At 36.7% G+C, this 16,738-nt stretch overlaps 3 protein-coding genes across 3 annotated transcripts; 1 reads left to right on the top strand and 2 right to left on the bottom strand.

The window, feature by feature from the left end:
- Positions 1-322: 322 nt before the first annotated feature.
- LOC137252657 (peritrophin-44-like) lies at positions 323-1,625 on the bottom strand. Its single transcript, XM_067788692.1, has 2 exons — positions 1,536-1,625; positions 323-1,439 (listed from the first exon to the last, which is right to left on the bottom strand). Exons 1-2 carry the CDS (start codon positions 1,540-1,542, stop codon positions 439-441), a joined length of 1,008 nt encoding a protein of 335 aa, XP_067644793.1. The 5' UTR covers positions 1,543-1,625; the 3' UTR covers positions 323-438.
- A 2,978-nt stretch (positions 1,626-4,603) lies between these two features.
- On the top strand, positions 4,604-6,759 carry LOC137252281 (peritrophin-44-like). The gene is made up of 2 exons (XM_067787768.1): positions 4,604-4,645; positions 5,570-6,759. The coding sequence occupies exons 1-2, from the start codon at positions 4,612-4,614 to the stop codon at positions 6,589-6,591; spliced, it is 1,056 nt and encodes a 351-aa protein (XP_067643869.1). The 5' UTR covers positions 4,604-4,611; the 3' UTR covers positions 6,592-6,759.
- A 4,757-nt stretch (positions 6,760-11,516) lies between these two features.
- LOC137252162 (peritrophin-48) lies at positions 11,517-14,790 on the bottom strand. The gene is made up of 3 exons (XM_067787502.1): positions 14,717-14,790; positions 14,057-14,604; positions 11,517-12,151 (listed from the first exon to the last, which is right to left on the bottom strand). Exons 1-3 carry the CDS (start codon positions 14,721-14,723, stop codon positions 11,678-11,680), a joined length of 1,029 nt encoding a protein of 342 aa, XP_067643603.1. The 5' UTR covers positions 14,724-14,790; the 3' UTR covers positions 11,517-11,677.
- Between the last annotated feature and the right edge of the window lie 1,948 nt (positions 14,791-16,738).

Below are 16,738 nucleotides of genomic sequence, written 5' to 3'. Positions count from 1 at the left end.
ACGGACGCTGAAGAGATCGGAAAGCGAGTGGGCTTTAGTGTTTTGTTCTTTATTCGCGCTCCCTGTGACTTTCAATATACATATGACAAGTAATTTGCTCCGACTACCAAACCAAAGTTTTGGGAAATACTCGGATATCTTCAGTTCCAAAACCCAACATTCTTATTTTAATTTTGCTGTTTAAGAAGGGATTGAACCCATTAGTGGCAAGGTAGTTGATATCTGTTTTGCTTAACAGCATTCATTCTTTTTAACTAAAATCATAGAACGATGAATTTTTTGGTATATTTTGAACTAAAACAAGGCTGCTGTATTTCTGAAATGAAATTTTATTTTTTGTGGCTAGATATTTTTTTGGTTTATTGGATTAAGCGTTATAGCCACACATACATATTTATACATCTTTATATCTAATACATATATTTAATAAAAAACAATCTAACTGCACGATTTATATGTTATTGGCGCAGAAATGCAAACGACCATATTCTCGTCGAAGAAGCGATTGCCACAAGACAGCTCTTGCACAGTCTTGCCATTGTTGCAACGCAAATATTGACGACAACCCTTTTCACTGCTACTAACAAATGTTAATGTACGTCCATCGCAACGATCTGCACCCAACGGGCAAGTAATATCCAGAGGATTTCCGCAACTTTCATTATTTGGATCAAAGAAAGTATTTTGATGGCATTGACGCCACACCGGTGCTGGATCAGGTACACCCTTTTTATCGGCACAATAATAATAACCACGACAAGTCGCACCATCTGATACAAATTTATTTATTAATGGCTTTTTCGTTGTTCCACAAACATTGTCGGGTAACGGATGTTTAGCACAATCTACCTTCCACTTATGCAGACACAAGCCGGTCGCTGCATCATAGTAAGTACCAGCTTTGCATTCCTTTGTTGTTAGTACATTCCTTTTACACTCAAAATATTTACGGCAATCATTTTCACTCGCAACTGTAATACCATTCTTAGCGATCGCGCATACATCAAATTTATCCAATTTACATCCAGAATATTCTTTGTACGTGCAAGATTGCGTTGCAGCACTAAAATGTGTTTTGTCTGGACATTTGCCGTGAATTGGTGACGTGGCATCGGCGCAATAATAATAACCTTTACATGAAGTTGGATCACCAATGAATTCCTCGATTCTGCCTTGGCATGATAACAAATCACAGGTACTGTTATCCGTTAAAGTTTTCACACATTTACCGGTGTTTTTATCGAAATATGGCGTCGAAGTACTGCATGTGGAATATTCTGAAACCGAGCCATTGCATGTTATGTAACGTTTGCAGGATAACGGATCGCGCACCTTTGTTTGGTTGGGAAAAACGCGACAAATGTCCTCATTATTGGATGATAATGCGTGAGCGGCAAGACCAACAAGCAGAAGTGTCAGTGAGTAAGCCAAAATTTTGTCTAAAAAAAATTGCATATGAAAAGTTATGATTTAAAATTTTTTTAGTGAAATTCACTGATTTTGTCGATAATTTTATAATTTGTAATTTTGCTTACATTTCATTGTTTGAAAAAGTGAATAAGTATTCTTTCAACTGTTTTAGTTGTTTGCTTGTTTGTAACGGTTTTCTTATTGCCAAATAAATCGCCCAACTGCTTGCTTAGTACTTCCATTTATTTGTATTCGTCAAACGGTCAGATTCAATCCCGGTAGGAAAATACATAAACAACGACCAAGATTTCTGGTTCAAAGCAGAAGTGAAGTAAAAGTAAGGATACTAAGGAAATTTGTACATTTTTAAACTATCTTTCATGACATCTAAAAGCGAATAAATTGACCTTCGACATTTTCATAGACATATGAGCAAAAATTTCTGATGTGAGCCAATATTTTTTCGCTAGCTGACGTTTTTGTTAAATTTATGGAAACATATTCCCTTCAAAGTTTTTCGAATTTCGTTTTTTGTAGAAACAGAGTTCCGAAATTGATTGAGTTATAAATCAGAAAGAAAATATTGTAAAGAATTTAGGGAAACTCCGCTTATTTGAATCCTTCTGCTAACGTTTTAATCGATAAACTGTTGAATAAATCACTGCAATATTCTATTTTGTAAAATGGTCTTTATAAAACTACTTTGGGAGTAGTACAATTATACTTCAAAATTATACTTCACTTTGCAACTATAGCGTGTTTCAATCAAACTGAATCGTCATTCCTCAGCTTGCGCGACTTTTATACCTAGTTCGTATACTTCTCCTAAGATCTAGTTGTTTCGAGAACAGTTGCATTTCATGCTTAGTTAGTTACTAGCTATATACATGTATATCTGTAGTCCAGGCCTCTCCCATAGCCATATGCGTGTGTATGTGTGAGTAACTATATCGGCTGATGATTGCATCTGTGTGTGAGGTATCTCTTCGTTGTCTTGTTTATAAGTGTGGCTGCTTTATTGTTGTTGTGCATTTATTTAGTAGCAACTTAGTGATGCTAATAGTCGTCACAATATCATCACTATGAAGTGGTCCGGTGACGACTTTATTGAAATAAGAAGGACATATTACATAAAAGGCGGCCACCGTGGTGTGATGGTAGCGTGCTCCGCCTACCACACCGGATGCCCTGTGCTCAAACCCCGGGCAAAGCAACATCAAAATTTTTAAAAATAAGATTTTTCAATTAGAAGAAAATTTTTCTAAGCGGGGTCGCCCCTCGGCAGTGTTTGGCAAGCGCTCCGGGTGTATTTCTGCCATGAAAATCTCTTAGTGAAAACTCATAGGTCCTGTAGGTCCCAACCCAGCCCATAAAAGGGCTAGTCTATTTTTGTTGGTCTCGATACAGTAAAAATATGGTTATTATCATTTGCCGAATGGTCAAACGGGAGTTTCCTAATGGGCACAAAGTAAAATTTATAAAGGTTTTAAGTTAGTTGAATTAGTCATAAAGTCAATTACCAGCGCACCGATTTTGTAATATGATTTTTGCCATTTTATAAGAAAGACGCTGCCATAACCTACAAAGGTGAAACTTTCTACCGACTCACATTTTATGACTACACTTTTTACAGAGACTTCTGATTCGAAATATAGGATGTTTTCTTTTGTGGCATGCATCTTTCCATGTTCTATATACATAATATGTTAAAAATTAACCGCTTATTCGAAATCGTAAAATCTATAGGGAAATCTTAAATATTATAAAGTTCAGTATTACTTTTGGTTAATCTTATCAGCGATTCATAAAGTAACATTTGTAGCATGGGAATTAATGGTATTAATTGAGTAGCAAATAAATTAGTTTAACACCATTTTTGGTGAGTGTGGTGTACAAGTGTATGGTCAGAAAGAAAAACACGTAAAGAAGTGCCTTATTACAGGAAGAACCCGGGACTAGTCCCTAGACAAGTAGTGACTTATATCGCTTCCGAGTCCTGCAATCTGTGGTGAATTGGTTACAGCTAAACGAGAGGTGCCACAATTAGTCATACAAAATTTATTAAACAAAGTGTTTCTATCTTTTATTGGAGAACTTCAGGTTAAGGCACTCCAAACTATTGTTGATAAGACAAGTGTGTTATTTTAGGCGTAGACGTCAAAATAACAAATAGAAACGATTTCGCAATATTTAAAGGGACTTTCGTGGTCTCATCTTGCATCTCGTTCCATCACTCGCTGGAGATATATGGCCGTTAGCGCCGTCATATTGAGTACCTTTTCAAAATGCCACCAAACCGCTAAAAGGTAGCCATCTTTAACATCCTGTCAAGCAGTTGACGGATAAGATATCACACTTGTCTTGTATACAATGCTCTAAATTTAATACTCCCCTTCCCTGCAGACCAACACGTGATATATCACATATGTATAGACCACAAATAAATTATAATCCCCATCAAGTCCGTTTTTTTGGTGTACAAATTACCTGCAGCTTTAACATGGAATTGTCATTGATGATGACCAATTGTCATGGCTTCGAGATAATGCTGCTGGATCGGTGAGGTTTGGTGATTATTTTGAAACTCAAATTGCGTTCGAAAATAGTTCGATAATGTTTTCGGTATGGTTTCCAAATTTTTTCGAGGGATTATTTGAAACATTTTCAAGACTATTTCGGGATATTTTTGGGACTTTAAACGTGATCGTTGCCTTGTATTTTTGAAAGAATTTTAAAACGATTTCGGAATTAATTAGAAACTTGTGCAGGAATAATACAGAATTTTTTTGGGATTTTTTACACTTTTTTCTGAACTCTTTCGAAACTCTTTCAGTTTTTGCATATTTTTTTCTTGTATTTCTATAAATTTTTGGATTTCGAGATAAAAAGTATTTTTGAGTTTTTAATATTCAGGAATAATGTAATCAGTAAAATAATGGCAACTGCTTCCTCAGAGCAACTTTACTGGTGAGTACACACCCAAGGAAAGGAAGGAAAATCTTAGGGCGTTATAGTAGTGGGCGCGCTTTCACCAGTTCAACCAACTTCGGAAGCTAATACAATACCATATTGTTGGGATTATAAGTATATACATATTTATTCATTCATTTTAAAATACATAGCGGCTGCGGCAAAGAATATGCTATATAAGCAAGTAGCTACAATAATATGCTTTTAGTTTGTATTTTAAATATTTGGATAATGAGCTACAGTGCTGTGGAAAGAAAAATGAAAGGTAAACGAAATCCTCTGAAACAAATGTTGCTCATACGCCCTGTACTCCAACACATTTATAATATGAAGTTTAATATTCCCTCTATTACAATAATAACACGCGTTGAGTTGTTTAGGTAGCACTTCCTTTTATAGTTAAGTGTCGATACCGAGCGCCCTAACTGAGAGGGTGACATATGGGCCTATATATTCGGAACGTGAAAACAAAACTTGAGGTATCTACAACACAACTGTTGATAGAAAACAGTTATAGGAAATTAAATGCAGTTTTTGTAAACTACATTATTTTCCGATTCAATTTCGAAATTGTAATAAAAAATATGGCATCACAGTGACTACCAAAAATACTTTACTTAGAAGCCTATTAAAAATTTGGGTAATGTCAAAGCAACTGATGATAAGCAATTTTTTTTATTGCACAAGAGTGTAGACTACAAAAAACAACATTTTTCGTTTTTATTACATTTTATTTTCTATCATCAGCCATTTAAAGATACATTCAAGCTCCAATGTAAGCTTTCATCTTAGACATTCCAAAAACATAGACCATATGCGCTCTATTACCCGAAGTGTAAAGGGTGCTAACTGATCGAAAGCAGTAACGCGCAGTGAATCGAAGTTTTAGAAAGGTTGCTTACTAAGCATACAGATAAAGAATAAGTTACGGTCGTGTTTGACCATATCATACTTGAGTGCCTAAAAGTTTGGATCTTTTTAGTTTGATACATTTGGTATGTGGTTCATTACAAAGTGGGCAAATGCAGCATCCAAAATTTCTAGAATATATTATACAGATATATGAAACTTGCGAACAATTTATCACTGCAAATTTCACATTTCTTTGTTCTCGCCGTTCCCAAACAAGATAGTATAGTAATATTTCAACAAATTGATTCTTCTTCATTTAATTTATTTTTATTTTCAGGGCTCTATAACATTTTAATAGCAACGATCCTCATGACAACTTTACTTGAAGACATTCATTGTGCCGAAGTGCTTAGCGCTGACAAAGATATTTGTAGATACTTCAAAAATGGTGCACAGTTGCGAAAGCCAGGATATTGCACAATTGGCATAAAATGTGAAAATTCAAAAAGTAAGGATTTTCTTACATGCGATAGTAATATGTTCTATGATCGCAACATGATGAAGTGTGTAAAATCTACAACGGACTCATACTGCAGCTCACCATGTACGACGAAAACAAACGGCTTCGTAGAAGACCCAAAAAATTGTCTGGGGTGGTACAAATGCAGTGGTAAAACACTCCTCTCATCTGGTTACTGTGAAAGTTATTTAGTTTTTAATCGCGCTGCACAAATGTGTGATTATCCTGAAAAATTGACATGTAAGGCTACGTATGAAGTTTGCGATGTAGCTCCCAATGCGATGTCATTTCAATATGATGACGACGATTGTGCTACATATCGTGAATGTGTTAAGAGCAAAACTGGCGCAACGACATTACAAACAAAATCATGTGAAAGTGGCAAATATTTTGATCGTTCTACAGGCGCTTGCATATCCAAAGATCTCATAAATTGTGTGAAGCATCCATATCCTGATAAAGTATGCGGCACAACAAAACTTGCGTTGAGAAATCGTTTCGTTGGTGATGGCGCAACATGTCGTGGTTATTTCTATTGCAAAGATATGGGTGTTGGCATACCCGATCCAGCACCTCAGTGGGGTCAATGCCCAGCTACAACATTCTTTGATCCAACAGAAATGGCTTGCTTGTCGCGCAACTACGTGAAATGTACTGAAAATCGTTGCGATGGTCGAGAGAATGGCTATGAATTGAGTTTGAAAGTTGGTTGTAGACACTATCTTGTGTGCAAGGACAATCGCACGGTGGAGGAGAGGTATTGTGGTCATGATATGTGGTTTGATACTACTACCGAGAAGTGTACAGCAAATAAGAAATCATATGCAGCGTGTACTTAATTTCAGCAAACGTCGATGGATGGAGGACGGATCTCTTACTTGTTCTACTATTTTTCGTTCACTATGTAGAAACATCTTATATATATATATACTAGCGTACCCTCGCCCACTTCGCTAGATGATAAATTCAATGATTTGCTGAAAGAAAATAAAATTAATACGAAACAAAGCAAATTCTTTGATACAATTTCATTCGAACTTTATTGTAACACTTTTTGGTAGAAAACGTTTTTGGTTTTTCCATCTTTCGCGTAAATGAATAATGACGTTGGTTTGCCTACTTGTGAGCAAGCTATATACAATTGTCTATGAGAAAAAAACGTTTGAAATCGAATGGTAAATCCTTCGGAATCAGTGGAATTCTGGGTATCAAAACGTCTTCTCCTTTGTACTTCCCTTTCAAAATTGTTTCTTCGATAACGTTACCCATCAGCTTCTTCGCAGCGAGTCTGGTACCGTTGCAAAGTCGTGGCACATTAATGTTGCGCAGCATAATAATGGGTGCTCCAATTTTTAATCGTAAATTATGAGGTGGTAGGCCTGGCAAATCGAGTGAGTTTAAGAATTCAGTTGGATAATTTACGACATCATCTTGATCAGTAATAGTGTCCATTGACTTATATGCAACTATGTCACCAGGTATTTGATCAGAATAGCTGTATTTATATCATTGACGTCCTTATTTTTCCCAGCTGAAATTGCTCTTTCGCTGAGCCAATCATAGTTTTTGTAATGTTGAACTATGTTTGGAAATACACTCTGTATCAATGCATCTTTAGACTGTGAAAAAGTGCAGAAATTGTTAGGCAATGTAATCATTCCTGTTGGATCGACAGACATTTGGCCATTTCCGATTTTCAGTAATTGCTGTGAAAATTCAGCTGCTGACGGATAGTTTTGTAGTCGAACACGTACGTTTGTAGTAAGTGTAAGCGTGTTTACATGTCTCCATAAGTACGGTGATTTTAAACATGCATTGATTTCATCTGCAGTTGTGGATTTTGTGAGCGCAGGAAATGTTTGCCTCAAATCTCCAGCCAATAAAATCATGGCACCTCCAAAGGATGTTTGGCTTCCTCGTAGATCTTTCAAAGTTCTATAAAGTGCTTCCAATGATTTCTTGTGTGCCATAGTACACTCGTTCCATACGATGAGCCTACATACTTTAAGAACTTTTGCCATTCCAGATGTTTTCGAAATATTACATGTTGGTGTTTCATTTACCTGTGTATTCAAAGGCAACTTTAATGCAGAATATGCTGTGCGACCGCCTTCCAGTAATGTACCGCAATTACGGAAGAAGCAAGTGCCAATGCGACGTTATTATCTGATCGAATTGTTGCTAATATCAATGAAATCAAAAAGGGCTTGCCTGCTCGCCCAGGAGCATCCAAGAAAAACAATCCACTAGTTCCATGACCAACATTATTCATGATTGTATCATAAACATGTTGCTGTTGGTCATTCAATTTCGATAAATTTGATGTTACAAATGTGTTTAGTTCATTACAATGATAATGGTATTCACGCTCCAGTTCTCTATTGAACATATCATGCATTGGACGATTTGCTGCTGGCATGACCAATTGTACTAACGATTTGTTTGACGTCGTCAATCATTATCAATGCTTCATTGTAAATTTCCAATGTGAATTCCAACTCATAATTTGCAGTACTTCGACGTATTTGGTTTAAAATATCATCTGCCAGATACTCTTTGAAATTATTCCATAATTCCAATGGATTAGATGGGGAGCACATTGCAATTATTATCGAAAATAATGTTCGTATTTGATGTGGACTGGCTATTACAGCTGAAACAGCAAGCGTATCTTCCCAATGCTTATCATCCTCCAACAAATTTAATTGTTGACATGCTTCACGATATGTAGCGCACAATTCGCCATTAATTGTTCTTAAGGCTTGTCATGATGTTGGGATACGAACATTAATTAACAACAATCGCAAGTAAAAACACTCAGCATTATTTGGATGAACTGCATAAATGTCCTAATGCATCTGATGAGAACACATTAGGATAACCTGGAACTGGTTTTCCATGTTTTCGCCTTTGAAATGTTTTCCTGGATTAATCTCCTTTGAAATATTGTGGCACTTCTGCATATAGCAATGTTCTTGCAAAATCGTCCGATTGACATAAATGAAAAAAGGCAGTCAAAGTTGCAGACGGTGCACTTGTTGCTCTAAGCGCTGCATTTTTAGGAGTAAAATAAACGCGTTGGCCATTTTTCAAGGTGAACCTCTAAATGAACGACTCTTGGATGTGCTTCGTGTATTTATTTATATAACGCCCCATTTGATATTTTTTAATCTCGTCGTTGTCATTTCGGACTGCACCGCTGCCTTTATTTACATATTTGCAAATGTATTTAATTGATTTAACGGAATTACAGTATTCACGTTAATATGCGCTTTGAATGTTTTGGACAACAATGGACAATATGGAACAATCCAACGATTGTCAACTTCAACATTTTGATTTCCCATCTTAATTATCGTTGATTTACCATTGTCATCAGTGGATCGACGACGATATGCCGCATATCCATCGTCACCTGTGACTCGTATTTCAGCTGATATCACACTATCAATTTGATCCGGTGTAATTTATCAACCAAACAAATCAAAATGTGTGCGTGCGGTAATCCCCGCTTTTGTCATTCAACGGAATACATATAACAACGCCCCCGTTCAAACACTCTATGTTCGACAATAAAGTCCATAAGAGATTTTAGTTTTAGTTTGAAAATACGTGCAGTTATGTCGTGTCGATCAATTGAGGATTGGCCGGGAAACAAATGGTCTTTGATTTCACTCCATTTTGGATTGCATGTAAAAGTAATAAACAGATCCGTCCATAAGCGCGAACATACGCCATGGCATCCTGTGCATATTCATCCATGTGTCGCGGGCTACCAGTATATGTTGCTGGTAATATGATCATTCTACCGATGTCATTCACTTTTCCATCGTTATTCACTGCATCCCGTAAGTGAATGTATTCCTCGGACCGTAATTTAGTCTGGTTGAATTTGATATAGTTTAAGCGCTCGGTCCAAATTTTTGCATACATATCCACGATAAATTGGTGGAACAATCTTCTGCATTTCAGAATGTGAGATTCTTCATTTTCACGAATCATTAATCGGTATGAATAATAATTCACAGCGCTAACCTTTTTATTCGTTTCTGCGCCTGAATTAAAAAAATCACATTTGTGAGATTATTACTATCATATGTGAATATTGATACCCATAATGTAAAAACATATCCTAAGGTTATTCTGATCCACTTTTTGGGCTATATCTCGAGACCCTAGTCACCCAGATGTATGAAAATTACCCTATGCTAAAGAACTCATCAACAGCTTTCATTTGATATCCATATTGTATAAACACATTCAAGGGGTATCTGGGTCCACGTTTTGACCTATATCTCGAGACCCTACTCACCCAGGGGTACGAAAAATTATCATGTACTAAAGCATTCATCAAAAGCTTTCATTTGATATCCATATTGCATAAACACATTCTTGGGGTACCCGGGTCCACACTTTGGCATATATCTCGAGACCCTAGTCACGTAGGGGTACTCATCAGAAGCTTCCATTTGATAACCATATTATGCAAATACATCGTCGGGTTATCTGGGTCCACGTTTTGACCTATATCTCAAGACCCTAGAAATTAAATTTTTTTTTGCTAAAAACCTTCCCCTATTTAATCCCTATAATATGAAAAAAGAACGAATAAAATTGGCCCCGTATCGGCCACAAAACATGGACAGGAACGAACATAATTTCATTTTTATATATATATATTGAAAATAATTATATTGATTTTGGGATAATCATGTGCCTATTTATTTTAAAGTGGCTTCGTAACAAATATTCATAATTTTTCTAAGAATTTGTGTAGTACGCTGTCTTAACTAACCAAGGGTTCCCGACTCAAGTGACATCGCAAATAACTTCACAATTTTTTAGAAATAAAAACTAAAATAAAAGAAATAAGTGCAAGGCGCGATAACTTACGAAACGATTTTAGGCAGAGCTTTCCTTCCAATTTACGTAGTACTCATTTTAATTTTTTCTTTGGACAATTGATTTATTTATATTGGAGCGATTTCATAGCTCACAAGCTCATATTGCTTTATCCAATTTTTTTGTTACAAATTTATATTAGAGACATATTACATATCTAAACACCGAAATTTTTCCCCCGAAGTTTTAAGCAGCTCCCGAGTGCACCACTGCATTATATTATATAACAGATGCAAAAAAATCACGATTCCAGATTTCTACTCTTGGAATACTTGTAAGATAAACAAAGAAACGCGACGTGCTTACAACCAAATAGAACAGGGAGATCACAAAGTAGATCAAGAAAATTTTTATTTGAATCACAGTCTTTATAACGGTACACTGACTATTAAGTCTAGCCATGGAAATAATGCGAGCTTCTTTAGTGATGCGTGTAGGGCGTGTGACCAAGAGTATTTCCTCTCCGCCTGTCCAGCCCTGTTACCATATTTTAGCTGTTCTCCGATCTGTTGGCAGTATAAAAATACTCCATAAAGGATATTATCAGTTGCATTGACCTTTGGATATTGAAACATCACAGATTTGAACTGATTTTTATGTTTCAAAAGTAGGTGTAGCTTTTGGTACATTTCGCTCATTTTCAATATAATCCTTCCCTATTCCAATAAAAAGGGGTTTATTTAACTTTAGTACAATACCTCCATTGAACGCAAATTACAACTAAACAAGCTTGCATTGCCAAAACCAGGGCGGCAGGGTCTCTTTCATGGAGACATTTTTTTTATTGTAACAACTGTTTATAGAACCATGCAAAAAAAAAATTGCTTGCCTTTTTCGAGAGAAAAGTTCTTCGAAAGATTCATTGTTCTTAGTAATTTTCTGCTCATTATAGCTTCAAAATTATTTTTTATTGTATTTAATAATGTTAATAACAAAGAAAAATTTATATAAGCCCATCATTTGGAAATATCTTGTTTATAGTTAAAACTGATTGAAACAGAATTAGAATTCCATCTAATAGTTCTAAGACGAGGGTGATGAATAGCAGGCTCCATTAGTTTTAGCGTAATTATCACTCGCTGATCCCTTAACACAAGCTTGGCCGCTTTCATCGAAGTAGTAACCATCTTTGCAGGAACTGGAACCTCTTTTTAGACCATTTTCACATATTAAATATTTTCGGCATTCTGGATCAACAGCGTTAACGAATGTTTTCTTTGAAAATTGGCAGCGGTTGCAATCAGCCGTTACGGATGCTCTTCGTGACACACAAGTAGACTTCTCTTTATCAAAGAAAAAGTTTTCTGGGCAAGATTTAAGCGTCCATAAGTTATTTTCACAGGACAAATAGTCACTGCATTCTGATGAAGCCATTACAGGAGTTGTGGCTTCACATTGGCCAAAAGTTTCCTGATCTGGTATGATATTGGCTCCAGTGACACGATCGCAAGTCTTCTCGGTTTTGTAGGTACAAGAACCCGACTCAGTATCGAAAACCTATTTTAAATGATTTGAATTTCAAAAATACATATAAATTTTTTATATCAATAACTGAAGCAGACTGCTGAGTGGAATATCACCTTATCTTGGTTGTCGTTTCGAAAACAGCGCCATATTTAAGAATTTGTGTGAAGAAAGCACTTTCTCAAAACACGTTTAAAAAATGCCATGTTTCAAAAAAGCGCCATATCTCAGAATTGGTTTTAAAAATGCTTTAAATAAGCATAAGTTTAATAAAAATTAACATTAGTTGGGGCGCTTTTGAAAATAACTCTGAGATAGGGCGTTCTTCTACCAAATTCTGAGATAAATCGTTTTAAAACAATTTCTGTAATAGAGTATTTAAAAAAAATGTATTTAAATAGGACGTTTCCAAACTGGAAGCCAAGGTATGGTGATATTCCACTCAGCCATCGAAATAATTATAGCAAATAAGGGCTCGAGTCGAATCGTAAAAGAAGTGAACGGATTTGAGTTGGAAAATATTCGTGTACTTCATGTTGGATTGGCGAAGATGCCTCATAGGATACAGTCAACTGCAGCTACAGATGCCACGAACTTATATTGACGAATTACAGAAATTTTATTAGTTTTGTCATAAACATTTTGCAAGTTGAACGGAAAGATTACTGCCGTTAGCGCTGCGTGATGATATATTGATTTTGGCCATGATTTATGCACCAACTTCCAAGAAGAGATAATAGAAATGAGGTGGGCTGAAGCCACCCATTCCAATCGTGCCAACAAGTGATTCTTAAACTGTTTATGGTTAAAGTTCTTATTTTCTGAATGCACCCATAGAATATACCCGCGGTAGGTAAGGCTGTCGTAAGAGGCGACTAAAATACCAGATTCAAGGGGCTGTGTAGTGCAACTCTTCAGGTTTCCAGTGCAATATATAGTTCTTCAAACCCAATTGTCAACCTCACCTATCCGTGGCGAATCCTGTTTCACTAACAGACGAGGCTCTGGCGACCCCAAGCTTCCCATGGAACTTGGACCCCCAAGTAGGGAGGGAGGGATGGCCTGAAGGTTTAATGTGGCCACATAAATCGTTCCTGAGATGGTCGGACTAGCACCTTAATGGTACTGTGTTACCGGAGCGTACCGGATCTGTACCCAGCAAAGGACCATCATATCGATAACACTCCCCAAAGCCTTCGGGGAGTAACCTTATCGCTACAATAACAACAACATGGTATTCGTGAACGAGTTGTCGTTTTTTAATATAATATTTTTTAATACTTATTCTTTTAAAAGCCGACGAAATCAAGTAAAAATAGATTAAATGAAATAAAATTGTGAATCCCAAATAATTCTAGAAAGTTAACTAATGCTCGTTATGTACTAGGATAGAAAAGTTGATTTGGCCGGTGATTAACACAGGGCCCTTCACTCCATCTTCCGGGAACGCTAGCTGACAGGTAACACTACTTTCGGGCAGATATCGTGCGGATATCTGTCAAATAAGGTCCAAGTTGTTAGCATTAACTCCCTTTTTTCTTTCTTTAAGTTGCACTAGTAGCTGTTATCTGGGCTAACTGGCGCCAATTGGTAACACCAAGGGAATTTAAATCGGGACTGCCATCTTCCTTTGCTTCCATAGGCGGGTTTCGCTAAGAATAAAAACCTTTTCAACCGCAATGCCATATTTCATTAGCATAACATGAGATGATAAAAAGTTCTATAAACACACGGAATGTTGGCGGATAGTATCTGAGCTCAGTACCCAATTTTAAGGGTATAAAACCAGCGCTCATTTGTAATAATGAGAGCAAATCGGCCTAATAATGGTCGCGCGCTGATCTCATTCAACTGCCTTCTTACGTAATAAGTTTTTAACTCGTTCGCGACTGCCACGATCCTAGCCCGTGTTACTCGACTTCTACGAATACAACTTACGAAATCGCTGGTACAAAATCCAGCAGTTAATTTTTCATTCTTGCATATTTGCCACTTGCCACAGTTCTTTGCGCTTCCAAAATATTTTTCATTCGGTAAAACTTGGCATATCGAAGTAAAGCTTGCATCATTTACATTTGTAGTGGGACAATCTCCGTATATACACTCGCCATTATTGAAAACCAAATCTGTGCCGCACTGTCCGGTTCCTACCGCCATGCCGTTTTTGCAGTAAATATAACCTCTGCACGAACCAGGTTTTGGCACGAATCCTTCGGTTTTGCTCACACAGGGATTGCTGTCGCCAAAAAAGCAATTGACATGAGCTGCATCCCAACAGGTTTGCGTATTTTTATTAAATTTAGTACCGGCGGAACATTCATAAGCTGTAGCCTTGCCCTTATTGCAAATATAGTACTTTTGACAGGATTCGATGCTGCCAATGCGTGTGCCGCTGGTGACTAACGAACATACGCCGTCAACATCGTATTCCGCTGATATGGAATTGACCAAGACCAGGACAAGCATGCGAGCTATGAATTGCTTTGCTGTAATTAGCATTAAATATATGATGAATTAGTGAACAGAACTCTACCTAACCTTGATATCCTAATATGTATGTATACTTATGATATGAAATAATTAGTAATTTGTGCTTACCCAACATTTTTTATATTTTTATTTAAGCCCAATAAATTTTATTAAATGCTCGACTATGAATAGCAAACTTCCCCTAAATAAGTGCTTAGCGCTGAATGTAACGGTGAACTTTTATAGCCTCGGTAAATTTAAAATTATCCATGAAGATTAGATTAGGTTATTGCATTGAATAGTTAATTAATTTTATCCACAAATAAATTTTTTATTTTTTTTTTTGAAATGATAAGATGTTAAGGCCGTTTTCTTCCAAAGCTATTGGCCTTTATCATATTTTAAATTTTCAGCACAGACATTTGAAGGAAATTAACTAAATTAAATAATAATGAGCATAAATTTATCTCCCTGCATTTAGATAAAAAAAATCCTAAAGGAGCGAAATACGTTTGAAATCTAGAGGGCAAAAAGCAGTGGTCGTAACAGTTCTAAGTTTTTTCATAAGAATTGCATTTTAGTTTTTCTGATTTTGTTTTATTTTTTGCTTATTATCACACGGAAATATCTTAGTTTTAGAGGCTATAAATGGGATGCTTATTATTTTTCAGGCAGAAGTCCATGCAATAGAAGCTTGCAGTAGAGAATGTCTACGGCGAGGCTTATTCTCGAGGAACGTCCTCATTATTTCAGACACCCAGACGCAGTTATACGCAATTACTCTAAAGCTATTGAATTAACTCCATTTCTTATATGATATGGGAGCCAGAAAAAGGTTTGGTTATGACAGGTTCCCGGGCTTTAGGGACATTAAGATAATGAACAGGCAGACTACCAAGCCAAGCAAGCTCATGAGGACATACACTATGGAAATCATAAGCAACTGGAAAACAAAACAGGGCCCGCATTATGTTTTAGGATCAATGACTGAAAACCATTTTCACTCAAGCGATGACCATGCAAATGTTAAACTATTTCAAACAATTATAATAAGCTTTGAAACTAACGAGGACTATTTGTCGCTAGTTCACAAATGTCATAAATCTGATCCAATATGTAAGAGCTAGTGTGTTTTAAAAATGGCTTTCGGTTACGGATCGTAAACATCATACGGGTTCAGTTCAGTCAACACTGGATTGAATGTCCAGGGCAGATACAGCCGAAATTGTTTATAGCCCTATCAACGAGAGTATCAGTCAAACTTACTAATCTTAACAGTGAGGATCTTACGAACTCCCACTGGGTACTACACGGGATACTTTAGCCTACGAAAACACCTAAGTAAGTTAAATCTATCCAATACACAAATCTGAACTTTTGTGCACTGGATGATTAAATTCCGGTTCACACTCTTTGCGAATGCATCCCTTTGACAAGGCAGAGACTTTCCCATCTAGGTGGCGTCACTCTTAATACCTTCGTGATATGAAGTAAAAAACCTGAGTGGTATTTAAATACATAAAAATATAATAACAACAAAGGAAGCAATTACACATGTATAAACGGCAGCTACGAGCGAAGAAGAAAGAGAAAAACCGACAATCATACATGGGCACAGCAGTACATAGTAATAGCGTATTAGATCTCAGACCTTATACATGCATGTAAACAACAGCTAAAACAAGTTATTTTTCATACATATACACGAATACAGCTAGACGAACGAATGAATGTAAGGCGCAATAACCTCCGATCCAATTGCGTCGTGCTCCTTTTAATTTTTCCTACAAATTGGCAGGACGAGACCTACTCTGAACGGCATCTGCAAGGCAGATGAGTTTTCACTGATACCTTTTCATGGCAGAAATACACTGGGAGTGATTGCCAAACACTGCCGAAGGGCGATCCGCTTAGAAAAAATGTCTTCTAATTGAAAAAACTTGTTTCTAAAGTTTTGATGTTGCTTTGCCCGGGGAGCTAACCCAAGATCTGCGGTGTGGTAGGCGGAGCACGCTACCATCACACCACGGCGGCCGCCATACAGCTAGATGACAAACGTGAATATCAGATACAGAAATGAGAAATATATAAGCAACTGTTCGAGAAGGCTGCTCGTGGAAAGACTAGACGTTAGAAAAAAGCAACGCAAGC

Source organism: Eurosta solidaginis, chromosome 5 (assembly GCF_040869045.1).
Source record: "Eurosta solidaginis isolate ZX-2024a chromosome 5, ASM4086904v1, whole genome shotgun sequence".
Lineage (NCBI taxonomy): Eukaryota > Metazoa > Arthropoda > Insecta > Diptera > Tephritidae > Eurosta > Eurosta solidaginis.
This window is presented reverse-complemented; position numbering and strand designations above follow the sequence as displayed.